Source organism: Leptidea sinapis, chromosome 42 (genome assembly GCF_905404315.1).
Source record: "Leptidea sinapis chromosome 42, ilLepSina1.1, whole genome shotgun sequence".
In the NCBI taxonomy this organism is placed as follows: Eukaryota; Metazoa; Arthropoda; class Insecta; order Lepidoptera; family Pieridae; genus Leptidea; species Leptidea sinapis.
The window spans coordinates 5,813,020-5,833,198 of record NC_066306.1 but is presented as its reverse complement, the minus strand read 5'-3'; the positions used below and the strand labels follow the sequence as shown (position 1 = coordinate 5,833,198).

The window sequence follows — 20,179 nt, the reverse complement described above, 5'->3', positions numbered from 1 at the left end:
GCAATTGTTTGTTCTTCGTGACATTACAATCTCACTAAAACCAGGCTGTTAAAAATTGTAAGAAATGAAGTTGATTGACAATCTACCGTTTTATTATAATATCACTAGTGAGCCACACGCCATATCTCAAAAATTGAATTAAATATGACTAGTGAAATTTAAATATCACGGCTGTGACTATATGGAGGATTATGTTGAATTTAATTTTAATAAGTGCAAAAATGCAACATGTGCCTTTTTCGAAATTGCATAATATTTAATTTTCTTAACGTAAGACAAAATACTAACTCCTCACACGAACTTTTAACACGAAAGATTAAAAAAGTAAGATAATCAAAAGCGCACTAATTGGATGTGCGGTTTGTAAGAAAAACCACCAACATTTTTTCTTCAAAAACAAAGGCAAAATAGATTGTTGTTTGAAAACGTTCGTAGCTCAATCAAGGTTGTTATGACTTCCCCGAGATTATTATAACACAACACAAAATCTAGAATAATCTCTTCCTTCGTAGGTTAGCTAATTCTTTCGCCGGTTTCAGATTCAGTCTTATTTCTATGTATAACAAGTCACACAGCACTGCTTAAGTTGGTCCTGGTTGGCTTAAAGAAAAAAACAAATTGATCTGAAAATAAAATAAAATCGATAGACGCGGCCTTGGCTTTTGATCTATGTTATTATTAAGGGCATAAAATAAATGAACCTATATGTAAAGATGTCTTTGTCAATCCAGATAAAGTAAAGTTCTATTCATGGATTTCCTTCAATGGACACCAAAATGGCATGTTTTGATCGTTGTTACTGCGCATGCTCTCTTTAATTCATACCCATTACGGATATCTAAGCATTGTTCGCTTACTCAGCAAACCTCACATACGTTCATAATAAATTAGACTATTATTACAACGATTAATTAGGAATCTCATTAGAGAATCCTTTATGCAGTCAAATCTATGGCGGACAAGTCTACAGGAAGTCATCCAATACCTATAATATTGCGGTGCGTATGTTTTATGGTATGTACTACTCTAATTACTATTATTAGATTATATGAGTCAGTTAAATGAGTATTGATTATTCCTAAGTAACTCTCATTTAAACCGAGTTTTTCAGAATATTGCTATGAATATTTTTGTTTATCAATAATTAATTTTTAGTACCTACACACGTAGAATATATTTTAAAATATGAATAATATGCCTGGCTGAACTAATTAATGATATAGGTATATCCTTACCGATGTATTAGGTAGGTTTTATATGACTTTTCGTTATTTACAGAAACAACTTTGCAGACAGCAGTAAATTAATTAGTTGTGAAATATGAGAATACCATTTGGTATTGAAGTTATACTTACATCGCTCGCAATATCGGCGTCATTTGGATGCTATTTGTTCCCTAGTGGTAAGTATTTTTTTATCTTTTTTTACCTTTTTTTCACCTTTATTTATCTTTTTAATACTAAAAGACATAAAAGGCATTTATTTTCTCAAAATTGATTCCTTTAGAATTCTTTTTGATGTCATTTCTAATAACTACTAGATACTACTACCGCTTCGGAAACAAATGGCGCTCTGAGAGAGAAGAAGCGGCGCAAGAAACTCTCCCAGCATTCTTTTTTTTTCGCTCTTTTCAATAAAAATATACAATATTGGACAGTCATTTATATCGCTATAAAATAATGACATTCTAGTCCCAGGCTGTCCGATCATTTAGATATTCAGCAGTGGAGCAATAGGATTTACAGCAGAGCCGTTTTTTTATAAAACATTTAAATTGCCATTTTTTGCCAAATTTGAAAGCCATTTCTAATACTATTAAGATGAAAGAGAAGAAGCGGCGCAAGAAACTCTTCCAGCATTCTTTTTTGCGCTCTTTTTAATAGAACATGCAACATTGTACTGTCATTGTTATTGCTATAAAATAATCATAATCTTGTCCCAGGCTGTCCGACCACTTAGATATTCAGTTGTGGAGTAGAAGGACTACGACAGAGCCATTTTTTAATAAAACATTTAAATTTATTTATACATAGATTATGCCTGAACAGTGGCTCGGACTTTATTATAATAGTGTATACATTATGATTAATGTATACACTTTTATAATAAATACACTAAAAGCTAGTTATAAAATATAAACGCCCACCGTTGGCTATCCCTCGGGCTCGCTGAACCCTGGGTCTTGTCTTACATACCGTGGCTTAGTGTGGTAAAAGCCACAACCTGAGAATTGAACAAAGACATAGTGTATATAAAAATAAATTTGAAAACAAAATTTATGAACTTTATGTCACTCGTACGGTTGGCTCAGTGGAAGAGCGCTCGCACGGAACGCGAGAACTCGCGGCTTTGAGTCCCGCATCGTTCATAAATTTTGTTTTCAAATTTAATTACGATAGACACTTTGTCCTGATTAGTCGCTTCGGATTGTTGGAAATAAAATATAAAATATTAGCCAATTTAAAAAGAATAGTGATGTACACAGTGTCAATACTCGAAACAAACATAAACTCGCAATTCAATCTACTAGGCTCCGTAAAATTGCTAAATCTTTTAAAGTGGATTGTGTTGTATTTTATAATAAACTCCCTAATGAAATTAAAATGTTACCTATTAAAAAATTTAAATGTATCGTAAAAAATAAATTAACATCTAAGGCCTATTATAGCGTGAAAGATTATTTGAATGATAAAGATAGTTGGAATTAATGTTATAAATTTTGTTAATGAATATTGTTATACTCATTTGAATGCTATTGTAACTTTTGTACTTCATCCTGACTTGCACTAAATAACTTATAAAGTTTTATAGTGAATAAAGATTTTTTGACCTTGACTTTGACTTAAAGATGCTGCTATGTTTCTGCAAGAAACGGATGAATAATCAACAATGTTCGTAGAGTGACGTGTTTGTTACAGTGTATTGATGTGAATGTTGGTGTAGACGTGCCGGATCCCTGTGTGGGTATAACGTGCGGCCCAGGGGAGCTGTGCCGACCTTCGGCTGATGCCAGCAACTACAGCTGCGAATGCCCAGCCTCGTGCCCCAACTATGGAGACCATGAAGGTGCTCGGCCACTCTGCGCCAGTGACGCGCGCGATTACTCTGGCGAATGCGAAATGCGACGCGCTGCCTGCCAATCAAATACCAATATCACTTTCAAATACTATGGGACTTGCGGTCAGTAACCTTATATTTAAATACGTATGGGTTTAAACTAATTGGTATTGAAACTTATTTGATTTTTGCAAATTGTCTTTGATAGCTCTAAAACTGTGTCTCGAAATCTCGAGCGAATACCAATTCTGCGGTCATCTGGAGGGCAAATCCAAATTGGTTTCGATGAAGCTGGGTGTCATTAATAGATCACGGCAACACTTTAAGCCGGCCCACATTCTAGCACTTTACAAAGCTCAGGTCCGGCCACGTGGAGTATTGCTGTCATCTCTGGTCTGGTGCATCCCAGTATCAGCTCGATGCGGTGCGGTTTTCAAGTAGCTTTCTTCACGTAGTACAAAGCTGTAGAATGAGCTTCCTTGTGCGGTGTATCCTGGACGAATCGACATGGGTGCCTAAAAAAAAGCGCGTACACCTTCCTCAAAGGCCGGCAACGCTCCTGTGATTCCTTTGGTGTTGATTGATTGGTTTTGGTCAAGAGAATGTAGGCGGCGGTGATCACTTAACACCAGGTGACCCGTACACTCGTTTGTCCTCCTTTTCCATAAAAAATAATAATAAATAAACGTTATATGTCCGAATAAACCATATGATTGGTTTAAATGCATTTGCAAAGTAAAATGTTGATTTGTAAGCATTTTAAATATTTTTATTTTTATCTCAGGTACATTTATTACAATTTTCATACCAAGTTTATCTGCATGGCCGTTTACGTTTTAGTACTTAGAGAGAGCTTACTCTTATATTATAACTTTATTACTAAACAAAAATTGAAACATTAGATCTTACTAACTAAAGTATACATTATAAGGTTAAACTAAATGTGCCAACAAAACCGTTAACCACAGATTAATTATAAAAAATGAGAAAGGTGAACATCGTGAATCCTTAAGTTCTAATAAATTATAAACCTTTAAAAGTTGGTCATAAGGTAGTCTGTTTAATTACCAATTTAGTATGAGAGTATTAAGTAGTTCTTCTGTACTGTTTGTGTTGTCTTTTTCAGATCCGTGTGCCGGTATAACTTGTCCGGACCCAGAGGTTTGTCAACTGGATGAAAAACGATTGCCTTCCTGTCGTTGCGCGGAACCCTGCCCTCTGGAATTTTCACCGATTTGTGCGTCTGATGGTAAAACCTACTCGAACGAATGCCAAATGCATAGAGAGTCATGTCGAGCAAGAAAACAGCTGAAGATAATATTCAAAGGACAATGTAGCTCTGGTAATTATCGTAATATTATGTTATTATACATGACCAACCCATAATAGTATAGTATAAACCCATGATAGTAGATACGAGTGAGCTCAGTTGCTCATTATAGACGAGGCTGTGAGTTGCAGCTCGAGCCGTAGGCGAAGTCGCAAATCAGCCGAGTGTCTAGTAAGCAAGTTGCTCACAAGTTTCATATGCAATTTTTCAACACACTTGCGAGGAAAAAACAAACATGTTTAAACAAAACAAATATAAAAGAAAATCATGGGAAATGGTACACAAGTTGTTTTTTCCACAAATGTAAGGTGATTGATTACATATAGTCATACAGCCTCCTGATAAAATGCATTTAATATAACAAATTATTGTGAATTATAAAAATTCTTTTACAAAATTATCATTGGCTTGAGGTAATATCTATCTAATACTTCTAAATACGCACATCTAGCCTCTGTCTGTAAATACATTTGTTTTTTGTGAAATTTATATTTTTTTAAATTACTTAAGCCAATTCTACGATTTTTTGTCTGTCTTTCTATAATTCGAGAACGGCTTACACGAAAATTGCTAAATCTTATGTCTTGACGAAAATTATGTGTGTGTAGTTAGATCATGTGGCGGGGTAATGGATAGGCTATATAATATAATGACTATATTCTGCGTGTGACTCTGTCCGCATGAAATCTTTAAAAAAATTGACAAAAATACAACCGACTTCAAAAACACTATTCCAAAACAATAGATATAATGTGCACTAAAAAGAATTATCAAACGAATTTGATAATTCTTTTTAGTGCACACTTCACCCAGTCGAAAGTTTGGAGGTAACAAAGTTTTTTAAGTCGATTAAAAATATATAAAATGTATTCTTTCTCCGATTCTACCCAAGAAATGTGTAAAATTTCATGATTAGCTTTTATTTATGAAAATAAAGGACGAGACGAGCAGGACGCTCAGCTGATGGTAATTGATGCGCCCAGTTGCCCATTACAATGCAGGATGCAAGGTCAGGATTCTTGAAAAATCCCAAAATTCTGAGCGGCACTACAATTGCGCTCGTCACTTTGAGTCATAAGATTTTAAGTCTCATTTGCCCAGTAATTTCACTAGCTACGGCGCCCTTCAGACCGAAGAACAGTAATGCTTAGACATTTCTGCTTCACGGCAGAAATAGGCGTCGTTGTGGTACCCATAATCTAGCCGGCATCCTGTGCAAAGGAGCCTCCCACTGTGTAGCTAAGGCTTGAAAGTATAACAAACTTATTTTAATATCAAATTTTTTGAGTTCAACTTTGTGCTGTAATCGATTGTATGCGTCACGACCAGTCTAGGCTCAACAAACAAAAAAGAGCTGTGACCGCAAATTGTCGTAATCATAAGAATAAACTCTAATATCTTTTGTGTTAATGAAGAATTTATTATACATGATGTTACACAAAATATGATTCGATAACAAAATTTTATGAACGATGCGGGACTCGAACCCGCGACCTCTCGTGTTCCGTGCGAGTGCTCTCCCAACTGAGCCAACCGTTCGAGTGACGTCGAAATTGAAATATATTGATTTAAAATCCATGCTGACGAAGTAGCGGGCACAGCTAGTAATATTATAAAACTTTAAAAAAAAATACATTTATTCTCAGCAATAAATAAAAAATATCATAAAAAATTGACTTTAACAGGCATTTAACCTGTATGGCCACGAATATATATTGATTTTCACACTTTTACCATGAGAAATTTCGCGAAATTTCGCGGCTACTCGCTGTGACGTAGCGGTAGATTCAATAAGAAAAATATTTTAGGTTTTTTTAACATTCAAGTGTCATTTCCGTGACCTACGTGAAAAAACTGATTTTGATTTGACGCTTTGTGACGTCAGGAACACGATACACTCACCCATGGAAATTAAAAGTACTTACCGTAAATATGATCATATGACAAGGTTCCTTTCGTATATAAGTTTTATCTTGATTGCAGGGTTAAACCCTTGTGCGGAGGTGGAGTGCCGGCACGGTGCGGAGTGTCGTGTGGAAGGTAGCGGTGCCGTGTGTGCGTGTCCGGCCGCGTGCGAGCCCGTGCTGCGGCCCGTGTGCGGCTCGGACGCTCGCACGCACGACAACGAGTGTGAGCTACAACGCGCCGCGTGTCTACTTGGCCGCGAACTGAAAGTGCTACATGTCGGAGCTTGTGGTTAATATAAATACATTACAATTATATCCTAATTCTGTCAACCGCATCAAGTTTTTAATCTTAAGCCATGTTAAATTCAATTATTGGCAATATTTTTGAAGTTATTAGGCGATAAATATCGCTCTACTGAGTAGTGTCATGATGTTTTCGTGATAAGGCGAAGATAAGCGTTGTGGCGACTCGTCTAAAGAAGAACAACTTCTTACATGCGTAAGAGCAAGGTACACACTTTTTAAACAACGTGTTTACGTTTTAATGGGTACATATTCTACAATCTTCATATCCTTCCTCTTACAGCCACCCATTTCTTTCCTCACTGCAGTCCTCCCCTTCTTGACCTCATCATAGTCTCTATGCCCGAGTATGTAAACTCGCATGGACAATGCTCTGCGGATGTTTTTTCCTTCCATGATCTCATCTTTCTCTCCTATAGAGTACGCCCCCCTAAACGTAAACCCCAAATACTGATGCAGCGAAAATTTTCTGGGATGGATATGCAACGTCTTTCTATAGACGCACAAACTATTGATTGGGATGTCATTTCTAATTCTAATAGTATCAATGATAAAGTTGATCTTTTTCATTCTTTGCTAATACAGCTGTATGAGAAGCATGTGCCAGTTAAACCCGTGAATATAAAGCATTTACCTGCTCCTTGGCTTACTGATGATATTAAAAAACTGCAAACTTTTAAAAATCGAGCTAAATCTATTTATAAACAGAATAACTCTGATCTTAACCGGGAAAAGTATATAATATTAAGGAATCGTTGCAATACAATGTGCAGGGACGCGCAGCGACGCCACGTCTACTCGTCTGTTGAGAACGGTGACACTAGTAAAATTTGGAAATTTCTAAGAACGCTAGGAGTTGGGAAGCAACAACAAACTATTTCTAACAGTCTAAATATTTTAACAGCTTAATCAACATTTCTGTCAAAATTCATCTTTTCTTGACAATAACACTAAAGCTCTTTCGCTTAAATCCCTTTCATTAATGCCAACGCCTGATTTTCCACCGTTCAACTTCTCTCACTTCACTGATTGTGACGTTAAAAAAATATTTTGTCTGTTACATCTAAGGCCGTTGGTAGTGATTCGATTAGTCGTAATATGATCCTTCCTATCATAGATATCCTAGTTCCTATAATCTCTCATATTCTTAATTTTTCCATAACGTCTGGCCAATTTCCGGAAGCCTGGAAAGACGCTAATGTTATTCCAATACCAAAAATTTCTAAGCCTCATAATTCTTCTGACTATCGCCCCATATCTATACTACCATTTCTTTCCAAGGTTCTTGAACGCTTAGTCCATCAACAATTTTCTATATTTATTAATAAGCACGGTGTTCTTAATCCTCTCCAATCTGGTTATCGTCCAGGACATAGTACGACGACTGCACTTATCAAAATTACCGATGATATCTGATCTGGTATGGATAAGCAACAGGTCACAATACTCACACTACTCGACTTCAGTAATGCCTTCTGCACTGTTGACTTTGATATATTGCTGAGCATGTTGAGTTCCATTAACGCATCTCCAACAGTAATAGGGTGGTTTCGAAGCTATTTATGTGAGCGTCGGCAAAGGACTAAGCTTGATGATAACACTTCGACCTGGTCTAACCTTTCCGCTGGAATACACAGGGCGGTGTACTGTCTCCTCTTATTTTGCAATATTTATTAACTCTATAACTAAAAATTTAACTTCCTGGTATCATATGTATGCAGACGATCTCCAAATATACTCGTAATCTTCTCCCGAGGGTCTGCCTTTAGCTATTCCGAATACTAATAAAGACTTAACTACAATCTTGGAATGGAGTACCGCCCATGGTCTAAAATTTAATTCGTCGAAAACTCAATGTATTATTGTTGGTAGCTCACAAATAATACATAAAATTGAGAGGGGTACCTCCCATTTGCGTAGGAGGAACTCTCATTCCTTTTAGCTGCTCTATTAAGAGCTTGTGTGTATTCATTGATCGGAATTTGTCTTCACTCATTAAAAAAACTCCAAAACTTTCTTCCTATACCCACGAAAACTTTACTCGCTCAATCCCTTCTCTTGTCCATTCTTGACTACGCTGATATTTCATATGTTGATTTAACCGAACTCCAGTTGGATAAGCTCGAACGATTGCAGAACATGTGTATTCGTTTTATATTTGGACTACGTAAGTACGACCACGTGTCGGAATTTCGTAAAAAGCTCAAATGGCTCCCTATCCGCTTGCGTAGAAATTCCCATATACTTATACTACATCGTGTCCTATTTGATCCTAAAACTGCTATATATCTAAAGGAAAAATTTTCAGCATTAAGTTCTCACCAACTATATCTTCGATCTGTCTATAATCTCTTGCTTTGTACACCTGTTCATAAAACTTCCTTCTTCAACAATTCATTTACTGTGCAAGCTGTTAACCTATGGAATTCTCTTCCCACTGAAATCAGAAAGGCTCAAACTCTCCAATCTTTCAAAACAATGCTCCATAATTATTATTTATTACTGTGACAAATTAATCACTAGTTCATTTCTTGGAATTATTTACTGTATGTTTGTCAAAATAACATCACCTTCGGTTATCTTTTCAAATAAACTACTCCATTACAGGTTGCCTGGACGAAATCGCTCTTAAGCGCTTAGGCCGCCTATTGCTTTTTGTAGTCTCAATTTTTATTATATTATTTTGTGGTGTGCAATAAAGATATATTTCAGTTCATTTCATATTTTTGTAAGCTATATTTGAATCGTGAATGTTTTTATAACATACATTTTAAATATGAGCTCGTGCTACGATAATTGTTAATTTGGAAGCGAATCAGTCATAAGAAACCAAATACTCGAAGAAAATTGTGTCACTTCCGTAACACACACACATATATATTTATTCATTATAGATCTAATTTCACGGTATCGGAAAATCATTTCGCTGTAGTTCGTGAAAAAATTTACATGGCATCACATCGTATAAAATCGATATCATATTTTTGCGTCAGAAGCATAACTTCAAAATAAAATTCTACGTACATACCTATTATATAGATATGAAAAAATTCGACGTTTTATTTGTGGATTATTTTAATCAAAGAGTTTTCTGATCTGTTCGTGTTTTGAACAACGCATTTTCAAATCAATAGTGTCTTCGTGCCGCGAATAAATGGCATCAAAGATTTTCATATTATTTTAAATATGTTTTAGGATCAAACGGCGTGTGCGCAGGCCGGGTGTGTCCGCACGGCGGTGAGTGCGTAGCGTCTGGCGCCCGCGGCGTATGTGTGTGTCCTCGGTGTTCTAACGAGTTCGCTCCGGTGTGCGGGTCCGATGGCATCTCCTACGGGAACCGATGTAAACTGCAACTTGAGTCGTGCCGCCATCGGCGAGATGTACAAGTCCTTTATGATGGACCTTGCAGTGAGTATATATATAATGTGTATAGATACTAACACGAATGTTTTTTTAGAATTTTATGAAGACCCTTAAGTCTTCGTAGTCTTAGTTGAATATCCTTAGTAAGAACACGTGATAAAACCACAATTTTTTTGTTATGGAATAGGAGGACAAACGAGCGTACCTGTTGTTAAGTGATCACCGCCGCCCACAATCTCTTGCAACACCAGAGAAATCACAGGAGCGTTGCCGGCCTTTAAGGAAGGTGTACGCGCTTTTTTTGAAGGTATCCATGTCGTATCGTCCCGGAAACACCGCACAAGGAAGCTCATTCCACAGCTTTGTAGTACGTGGAAGAAAGCTCCTTGAAAACCGAACTGTGGAGGAGCGTCACACATCCAGATGGTGAGGATGATATCCTAACTTGTGGCGTGTCGTGCGAAGGTGGAATTCGGGTGCAGGAATCAGGTTAAACAGCTCTTCGGAACACTCCCCGTGATAAATGCGGTAGAAGACACACAATGAAGCGACGTCTCTACGCAACGCCAAGTGATCCAGCCGTTCACAGAGCACTGGGTCCCCGACAACTCAAGCTGCTCTGCGTTGCACGCGGTCAAATGGATCGAGCTGATACTGGGGCGCGCCAGACCAGAGATGACAGCAATACTCCATGTGTGCCCGGACCTGCGCTTTGTAGAGCGCTAATATGTGGGCCGGCTTAAAGTATTGCCGTGCTCTATTAATGACGCCCAGTTTCTTTGAAGCCAATTTGGCTTTGCCTTCCAGATGACCACGAATTTGGCAATCGCTCGAGATTTCAAGACCCAGTAGTCCGATACTAGGCGAGGCTTCAAAGGAAGTTTGTCGAAGAGCGACAAATGGGGTTAAATTGGACAAGGTTCAATTTTCCCCATGCCGCGACCTTCTCAAGAGAGGACTCGATAAAAGACGCAAGTTTCTCCCGGCACTGGTCGACGATTTCCCGAGCCTGTATGGCCCATGTATACGGCCTCACCAATGCTGTCGTCTGCATAACAATGAATGTTGGAGGTGCCCAACATATCATTGATATGCAGAAGAAACAGCGTGGGAGACAGAACACAGCCTTGGGGCACTCCAGCATTCACGGGCTTCGGGTTCGAGCAATATCCGTCGACAACGACCTGTATGCTGCGCCCAGTGAGGAAGCTGGAGGTCCACTTGCATAAGCTCTCGGGAAGCCCAAATGATGAAAGTTTTGAGAGGAGCGCCTTGTGCCATACGCGATCAAAGGCCATCGCTATATCCAGGCTAACTGCCAAGCCTTCCCCCTTGCTTTCAATAGCCGCAGCCCATCTATGTGTTAGGTATACCAGAAGATCACATGCCGACCGACCATGGCGAAACCCGTATTGTCAGTCGTTGATCAACTGGTGACCCTCTAGGTATATCAAGAGCTGACGGCTAATTATGCTCTCCATGATTTTGGAGAGCAGGGAGGTAATAGCAATAGGCCTGTAGTTTGCCGGATCCGAACTGTCTCCTTTTTTTTTTGGATCGGATGGACAAGGGCTGACTTCCATGAGTCAGGGACTACGCCTTTAGAATAAGAGTGCCGGAATAAACGCGTTAGCACCGGCGTCAACTCAGGGGCACACGTTCTAAGCACGATTGGAGAAATGCCATCCGGCCCGCTCGACTTCCTGACGTCCAACGAAAACAGAGCTCGCCTAACAGTTCTCTGTCTGAATTGTACTTCAGGCATACAGCTCTGACACCGCGGGATGATCGGCGGTGTTTTTCCGTTGTCGTCAAAAGTCGAGTTGGAGGTGAAAAGAGCGCACAAGAGATCACTTTCTCTCTTTTGCCGTATGGGCCAGGGTGTCATTCCTCATGTGCAACGGCGGCATGGACGGTTGGCTGAAGTTACCAAGAGCAGCTTTCGACAACGACCAGAACTTGCGTGTTCCGGTCGGGTAACTGGAAAGCTGCTCGCCGATTTTGACGACGTGTTTTGACTTTGCACGGGCGATTTGCCCCTTAAAAAATCTGGAGGCACGGTTGTATTTCCTCTTAAGACCTATGCAGTTCGGATCCTTTGTGCCCAGCGCCGCAACCCAAGTTCGATACGCCTGTCTTTTGCAGTCAGATGCTGCTTTAACTGACGCATCGAACCAGGGCTGTGATCTGCCACCGATCGGTACTACAGAATTTGGTATAAAAATATCCATGCACTGTAGTATCACATCGGCTACTGTCACAGGCACTAGGATTATCCGAAGGGTAACAAACCCTGCCCCAAGGGTAGGATGCAAAAAAGGAACGCATCCTATCCCAATCTGCTGACTTGTAGTGCCAAAAGTGGCGAGTCGCTGGTGGTCTGCGACGTTGGCGTCGGATAGGCACTACACTCCTGACCAGGCAATGGTCGGACGTTCCGAGAGGGGCGTCGACAAAGACCTGGTAACCATCGGAATGTGTAGTCAGCAGAAGATCCAATAAGGACGGCATGTGGCTATCCACATCCGGGAGCCGTGTTGGCGACTCAACCAATTGGGATAGACCATACGCCAATGCAAAATTATGCACAGATCGCCCTGCGTAGTCTGTGGTACGTGAACCAAGCCATTCGGCATTGTGCCCGTTGAAATCACCCAAGACTACGATTTCTGCGGAGGGGATCTGTGCAAGCACGTCGTCATTTGCCGCTTGAACGCAGCCCATGAGATGATCGGTTTCTGCGTTACCACTATGGGACCTGTAGGTACACGCATATATACGGACGCGATCCTCTAAATCTACGCGGAGTGGACAGGTCCCTACCCTCAAAATTGCCGAGACAGCGACAGCAGATATCCTCCCTAACTTACACACACACCCCGGCATGAGGCAAAAAATTGTGCTCAATTTTGTACCCGGGCTACGTTAAATATGACGTATCGCTAGGTGGAGATATCTGCGTCTCCGTAAGAAAACACAAGGCCGGCTGCGCCGTCTCAAGGTGGTGGTGGACGGCGCTTAAATTGGAGTGAATTCCCCTGATATTGCAAAAGTCCACGTTGAGTGTGGAGCGGGGTGCCGTGGTGTTACAGCCTCGTTTGTCCTCGGTCATGCGCGGTTCTGTGCCCTCCCCAGAATACGAAGGGCAGCCCGAGCTAAGTGCTCAGGGAGGGATTCTCCGACTCTGGTAGAGCCGGTACCCTCCTGGGGTAAAATCTTTTTAAGATCCGCTGTCATATTCGGGTGGAGAGAGGGGGGGGGGGGATTGCCACCGGTCCTCGACACTAACCTATGCGAAACATAGCGGCACTAGGCCGCTACTTGACGCCGGTATTCTGTACGAGTGTGGTAATTACCCCGGACGAGTCTGGCCCGATTGTGCTGACGTCAAAAGACGGCAGCGTGACTCTCCCACTTCTAAAAAGCCCTTAGTCGCCTCTTACGACACCCATGGGCCTGGGACTCCCCTATTCTTTTTACGCCCCGGGGAAAGTACAGAGCAAACGGCAAATAATGCTATTACAAGGTAATATCATAACACTGTTAAAACTAAAAGTAGTTACAGCTCGGACCAATTATTACACTGGACGGAGCTATAGCTTGCTTTGAGTTGTTCCCCTTTATTGCCCCGCGCACATTACCTTACCGTCTACCGGCAGTAATTATGGCATTAAATCGCTTCTCAAATTACCGCGTTCTATGGTGCAGTTACACTAGAGTTTACCGAGATATGCCAATCAACTAAGCGATAAACAAGACATTTTCAAGGTGGAGTTCTAAGCTGTGGCACACGCACACTTATGTTCATCTTTGTCCATTAACCATTTCTCAAAATCTTTGCATGACTAATAAAGATAGCTCATTATGTTGTAACGTGTAAGTTGTGTCAGCTTGGGTGAGAAACACAAACTACTTGAAGAGTTCTAAATTAAAGACTGTAGTGATACAGTTCAAATATTGTTCCTGTGAGTGATACCGGAGATTAAAGTCTCTTATTTTGGCACTGAAATTTGCATTTTAATTTTCCTTGGTGGTTGGCATTATTATCTATCGAAACGCATATTAAGCTCCACCTTATCTTGTTACTGCCATGTACGTAAAATAGATGAGAAAACTGACAAATGATTTTTACCCCGTATCAGGTAGTCTGTGACGTTACCAACAGCTGGAATTGTTCAAATTTCGTTCTTAGTCGTTAACATTAATTAAACACATCCCAAGGTACCATTTTAGTACCCACCTCTACGTAAATTAATCACTAATGTAATCATTTTCTTATCTTATAAAAAAACTACTTCCATCTTTATATATATATTTCTTGTGTGCGTGTGTATGTCACTGAACTCCTCCTAGACGGCTGGACCGATTTGGATGAAATTTTTTGTGTGAGTTCAAGGGGATTCGAGGATGGTTTAGATTCACAATTGAACTACCTCCTAAACGGCTGGACCGATTTTGATGATATTTTTGTGTGTTCCAGTGAATTTGAGATTGGTGTGTGTCTTCAGGTGGATTCGAGAATGGTTTAGATTCACAATTAAACTACCTCCTAAACGGCTGGACCGATTTTGATGATTTTTTTGTTTGTTTCAGTGAATTTGAGATTGGTTTAGATTCTCAATTCCGTCCATATAATATAATTCTCTCCGTCCATATAAATAAGAACTCCTCTTAACGGCTGTACAGATTTTGCAAATTTAAGACGTGTGTACAGGACAACGTCTGTTGGGTCCACTAGTCTATATATATAAAAATGAATTGCTGTTCGTTAGTCTCGCTAAAACTCGAGAACGACTGGACCGATTTGGCAAATTTAGGTCTTGAATTATTTGTGGAAGTCCAGAGAAGGTTTAAAAGGTGAATAAATAGGAAAATGCTGCTAAATTAAATAAAAACTACAAATTTGTTTTACCTTTGATGTGTCCATACATAATTTATATGAGAGAATTTACTGACGCACGGTTTGATAGTTCTGCTGTGAAACAATTTAATTACGACAGCAGGGTGCATATTTTACGAAGTAATTTTTGATGTTATGATATATTATTGACAAATTAATAAAAAAACATTATATTTATTATATACAGAACAATGTCTGTCGGGTCAGCTAGTAGTATATAAAAATTATCATTTAATTTTATATGACAGTTATATCTAAAAGAGCTGTCAACCAAGGTACAAACGCAAAACAAGAATAAAACAATCTATAGATGATTTCACTCTATGTGCAATCCGTAAAAAAAAATTCGTACAGAGGAAAGAGGTTGCAACTCTAGGAAACCTTTTAAATCAATTGAAAGATGACATTAACTTAATGAAAAATAAACCAACAAAAGGAATTAAATTAAATTTTTTTTACGATAAAGTCTTGTTATAAGTAACACATATTAAACGAAAGTATATTAAAATTAAACAATATATATTTTCGAACAAGGAAATATAGCGTGAGTTTTTTCTGTGAACCAAAGAGAACTTAAACACTACGCTGTGAACAGACACAAAATTTTAAATTCAGTAACTATGGTACACTAATATTAAAAAGGTTAAAGTGCCACAAACTTACTGGCCCGGTGTCCAAAAGAAAAATTAACGACACCATTTTGGATTTAATGAAACGAAAATAAAATTGAATTGGATAATAGCTTTAGTAACTTTCAAAATTTAGTCATATATTTTTGTTTCATGCAATCTCACTTTACAGAAAAAAACATTTTTACTGGCGACGCCAAATGCGAGAACAGCGCCTCTCTTACCGAGCTAGATAAGTTTGTATAGGTACTTTGTGAGTAGGATATATTTAGAATGGAGCTTCAGGTAAGAATTAGGCTGTTAATGACGACCCCTATAGCCCAGTGACTCTGCCTACTGAGCCCGAGTTCGGTGAGGTCCCGGGTTCGAATCCCGGTAAGTGCAATCATTTATATGATGAATATGAATGATTGTTTCCGAGTCACGGATGTTTATTAGTATTTATGTTTCTGTAAGTAAGTTTATTGTATTAAATATATCCTGTTTTTTGTGCCCATAGTTCAGGCTAAGTCTGTCAAGTGTAAAGTGTGTCAATATTATTATATTTATTAGTATTTGATAACTTTTACTTCAAAAAAATCATTGCCCAACTACGTATTCCATGTTGTTGAGAAAAGCTCTTCCTGTTAATAGCGCAAATAGTTACATAAAGTATATTGTTTTTCAGACGGTTGCGAAAATAAAAAGTGTGAATTTTACGCTGTCTGTGAAAGTGATGGAGTGTCGGAAGCCAGTTGCGTGTGTCCCAAACATTGTGAAGAAGGAACTGTAAGTTCATGATTACACCGAGTTTTCATCTTAACAATTACATCTGTACCTACAAAATTAACTTAGATTTGATAGTCGATTATAGATATATAGTAGATTCCAAATAGGAATGCTATACAAACAAAATACAACCTACTGGAATCGAGCATAATAAATATCTATGTAAAAATGGTAATTTTTAGAAATTAAATAACCTTTACCGCGTTTCTGTGTAATTTGGAAATGAAAAAACCCTAAAACAAAAAAGTCGTCATACCCGATTCTTTAACTTAAGAATCGCCTAAGTACCTAGCTATGCATTGGCTTATAAGCGTCAAATCCATACAAAATATGTCAATTTAAACCTTACATAATAGTATACAAATGATTTGAGTTTTCTTAAGAGTTAATTCCGCCAATATTTGTCTTTTAACAATTCGACACGTGTTTCGCCTCTACACGAGAGTTGCGTAGAGACGTCGCTTCATTCAGAAGAGCTGGTTAACCTGATTCCTGCCGCCGAATTCCACCTTCGAATCACGACACGCCACAAGCTAGGATATCATCCCCACCATCTGGATGTGTGGCGGTCCTCCACAGTGCGGTTTTCAAGGAGCTTTCTTCGACGTACTACAAAGCTGTGGAATGAGTTCCTGTTCCTTGTGCGGTGTTTCCGGGACGATACGACATGGGTACCTTCAAAAAAAGCGCGTACACGCTCTTGTGATTCCTCTGGTGTTGCAAGAGAATGTGGGCGGCGGTGATCACTTAACACCAGGTGACCCGTACGCTCGTTTATCCTCCGATTCCATAAAAAAATATTTGTCTTTTAACAATTCGACACGTGTTTCGCCTCTACACGAGGCATCCTCAAGACGTGTTGTCTCGCCAAAATCTGGCGAAACACGTGTCGAATTGTTAAAAGACAAATATTGGCGGAATTAACACTTAAGAAAACTCAAATCATTTGTATAATTATGGATTTCCGCAAAGTAACGCCTACTTCAATAAATTTTCTTACATTATAGTGCCAATTAGATCGTGCCACTTACACTAATTAGACGAAACACAAAAAGAAAAATTACAAACAAATAAGGAATATTAAAGAATAATTGAATGAATTATACAATGTCAATGCTCTCCGCGTACCTTAAAAATTAGGGAAGTCCATCATTGAATGGGTCCCATTGAGCATTCTTGTCCTGGTCGCGTTGAAAGATGCCAAATGAACGCGGTATAGGTGCCATGGCTCGGGCAACGGTGCGATGAAACGAATAATTAATAAAATGAACAATATTTTTAAATATAAGAAAAACTGTAGCAGTCGGGACCCATTTTAGAAATGAAGGCTTAGTGAATTAAGAGCACATACCTAGGTATATTACATTGCAAATTACTCCAATCTACTTTCTTGTTTTGTAGGTCGTTGCATATTATATATTTATATCTAACTTTAGTTTAAATTCTGGATAGATTTTTGAATAAACATCCGACATCAGATTCTGCCGGACTAAGCTACGTGGTTAATAAATTCTACTTTCACAGTAAATAAATTAATAAAAAAGGATATCCAAGTAGGAGCCTAGTACTTATGACAGGTTCAATGTGTTATCTAATATATAAAATTCTCGTGTCACGGTGTGCGGGACCGAACTCCTCCGAAACGGCTTGACCGATTCTCATGAAATTTTGAGTGCATATTGGGTAGGTCTGAGCATCGGACAACATCTATTTTTCATCCCCCTAAATGTTAAGGGTGGTCCATACGCTTTTTTTTTTAATTTTGTTGACATTTTTTTCAGTCAGCATTAAAAAATACATACAACTTCAAATTTTCACCCATCTACGATCAACAGTTACTTTTGTATCGCGATTTTAATATTATTCTAATTCATCCACAGACACGCAATAGAGTTGCAATATGGCAATCGAATATAATGATTATTGTAGTACCGTAAATTTTATGTACGATATATTTGGTAGGTCTGAGAATCGGTCGTCATCTATTTTTATACCCTAAAAATATTAATTATTGAATTTTTTTATTACTTTATATGGCAATACATTTGCTGGCCAGCTAGTTGATACATACAAATAGCCACTGAATCTGTCATAAGTCCTAGAAACTTCGTAACCCTCCTGTCCTAATGGATCACATAAATAAATATTACTGTTACTTAACAATTTTTAATACTATTTGAATGTTTATAATTGTTTGCAGGAAACCGAGGAAGTTTGTGGAAATGATAACAAAACATATAAAAGTGTTTGTTCTCTGCGCGACAAATCGTGTAGGGAGAAGTTGCATATTTATATAAAACATATGGGATCTTGTGGTGAGTATAACGACATGCACACATCAATCTATCAATTTACCAGTGGGAGGCTCCTTTGCACAGGATGCCGGCTAAATTATGGGTTCCACAACGGCGCCTATTTCTGCCGTGAAGCAGTTATTATTTCGGTCTGAAGGGCGCCGTAACTAGTGAAATTACTGGGCAAATGAGGCTTATAATCTTATATCGCATTGTGATGGGCAGGGCCTATTAATTACCATCAGCTGAATGTCCTGTTCGTGTCGTCCCTTATTGTCATAAAAAAATCAAAACTTCACTAAAATAGGTACTTGAAGCAAATATGGCATGTAATTCTGGGTACTTAGGTATAATTAGTCAAATTCAAGCCGATTAATGTTTAGGTTAATTCTAGTAATTAACCTATATTTCCGTTATTTCAATCTTAATTTAATACGCCTCTAACTAAATAAATTTGATGGGAAAACATTTAAAAAACAAAGATTAAAATTTATTTTGAGTCATTTTATTGATTTTGTTCATTAAAAAAAATACTAAAAAACCTTTGTGGGCTCATCATTGACAACACTTTGATGATCATTACAGATGATCACATGCATAGTTTACGATTCTATAAAGAACATGTCTGTATGTTCGTTTCTTTCGTAAGAATCGTAAACTATGACTATGAAATATAGATTTTTATATATTATATAGATATAATGTACACATGAGAATATATAAACCTGTAGTATCTTACTACCTTTTCTACCTAATTTACGAAAAATTACAATATTGGGGGCTGCTGAAAACCAGCGCTGTGTTGGTATTATTCCAATGCAGCTGAGTCAGTTCCTTTTGATAACAATAACTGCTGCACAATACTTTTAAATTAAGATAATCACTATAATATTATGCATACATTTGTTTCATTTTTTTATCATTTGTATATTTTTATGCTAAGTATAAGTTTTTAATTATAATTTTTTTTACATCTAAGTCTTTTTAAGTTGTATTATTCTGTGTGGTTTGTGTTTGTTATTAATAAAGTTTTCATTCATTCATTCATTCATTCATTCATTCATTCATTCATTCATTCAATACCTACGAATATTATTAAATACGGAATTTATTTATTTTAAGAATCCTGCCTCAGCGTCAAGTGCCCGAACGGAATGTGGTGTTCGAGTGGAAAATGTTCGTGTAACGCGAATTGTGACGGGCACCTGCGCGAGCCGGTATGTTCGGACACGCGGCGAACATTCCCCAACGAATGCTCGCTGTTGCAAGCCGCGTGCGAGGCGCGCATGCGTGGTGAAACAGAAATACATGTCTCTTATTACGGAGAATGTGCTGAAGCTCAAGATGACACACTTAATATGGGTAGGTTGCCTTGAAACAATCACTGTAACTCTTTTACGCTCTGGCTTAGTTGACTCAGTGGAAGAGTGTCCGCACGGAACGCGAGCGGTCGCGGGTTCGAGTCTCACATCCTTCATAAATTTTGTTTTTAAATTTAATTTTTCATTAAATAATTATATTAAATTAAATGATTTACGTTTTCATAATCAAGCAAAAACGGTCTTAAGAATTAGGAGGCAACATACGTATGTTACCCTCGTACATACATATAACTTCAAATTACCGTA

General features: G+C 38.4%; 1 protein-coding gene across 1 annotated transcript; it reads left to right on the top strand.

The window, feature by feature from the left end:
* Positions 1-586: 586 nt before the first annotated feature.
* Positions 587-19,927, top strand: LOC126976718 (agrin-like). Its single transcript, XM_050825220.1, has 9 exons — positions 587-1,014; positions 1,279-1,402; positions 2,944-3,180; positions 4,184-4,399; positions 6,371-6,583; positions 9,793-10,005; positions 16,157-16,257; positions 18,458-18,572; positions 19,674-19,927. The coding sequence occupies exons 2-9, from the start codon at positions 1,321-1,323 to the stop codon at positions 19,925-19,927; spliced, it is 1,431 nt and encodes a 476-aa protein (XP_050681177.1). The 5' UTR covers positions 587-1,014; positions 1,279-1,320.
* The last annotated feature ends 252 nt before the right edge of the window (positions 19,928-20,179 follow it).

Bases quoted from the DNA above. Each gene is read 5' to 3' on its own strand.
- LOC126976718 (XM_050825220.1), top strand. From the start codon at position 1,321: ATGAGAATACCATTTGGTATTGAAGTTATACTTACATCGCTCGCAATA. The intron at 1,403-2,943 runs GTAAGTATTTTT...ATGTTGGTGTAG, and splicing joins ATGCTATTTGTTCCCTAGTG to ACGTGCCGGATCCCTGTGTG. The intron at 16,258-18,457 runs GTAAGTTCATGA...AATTGTTTGCAG, and splicing joins AACATTGTGAAGAAGGAACT to GAAACCGAGGAAGTTTGTGG.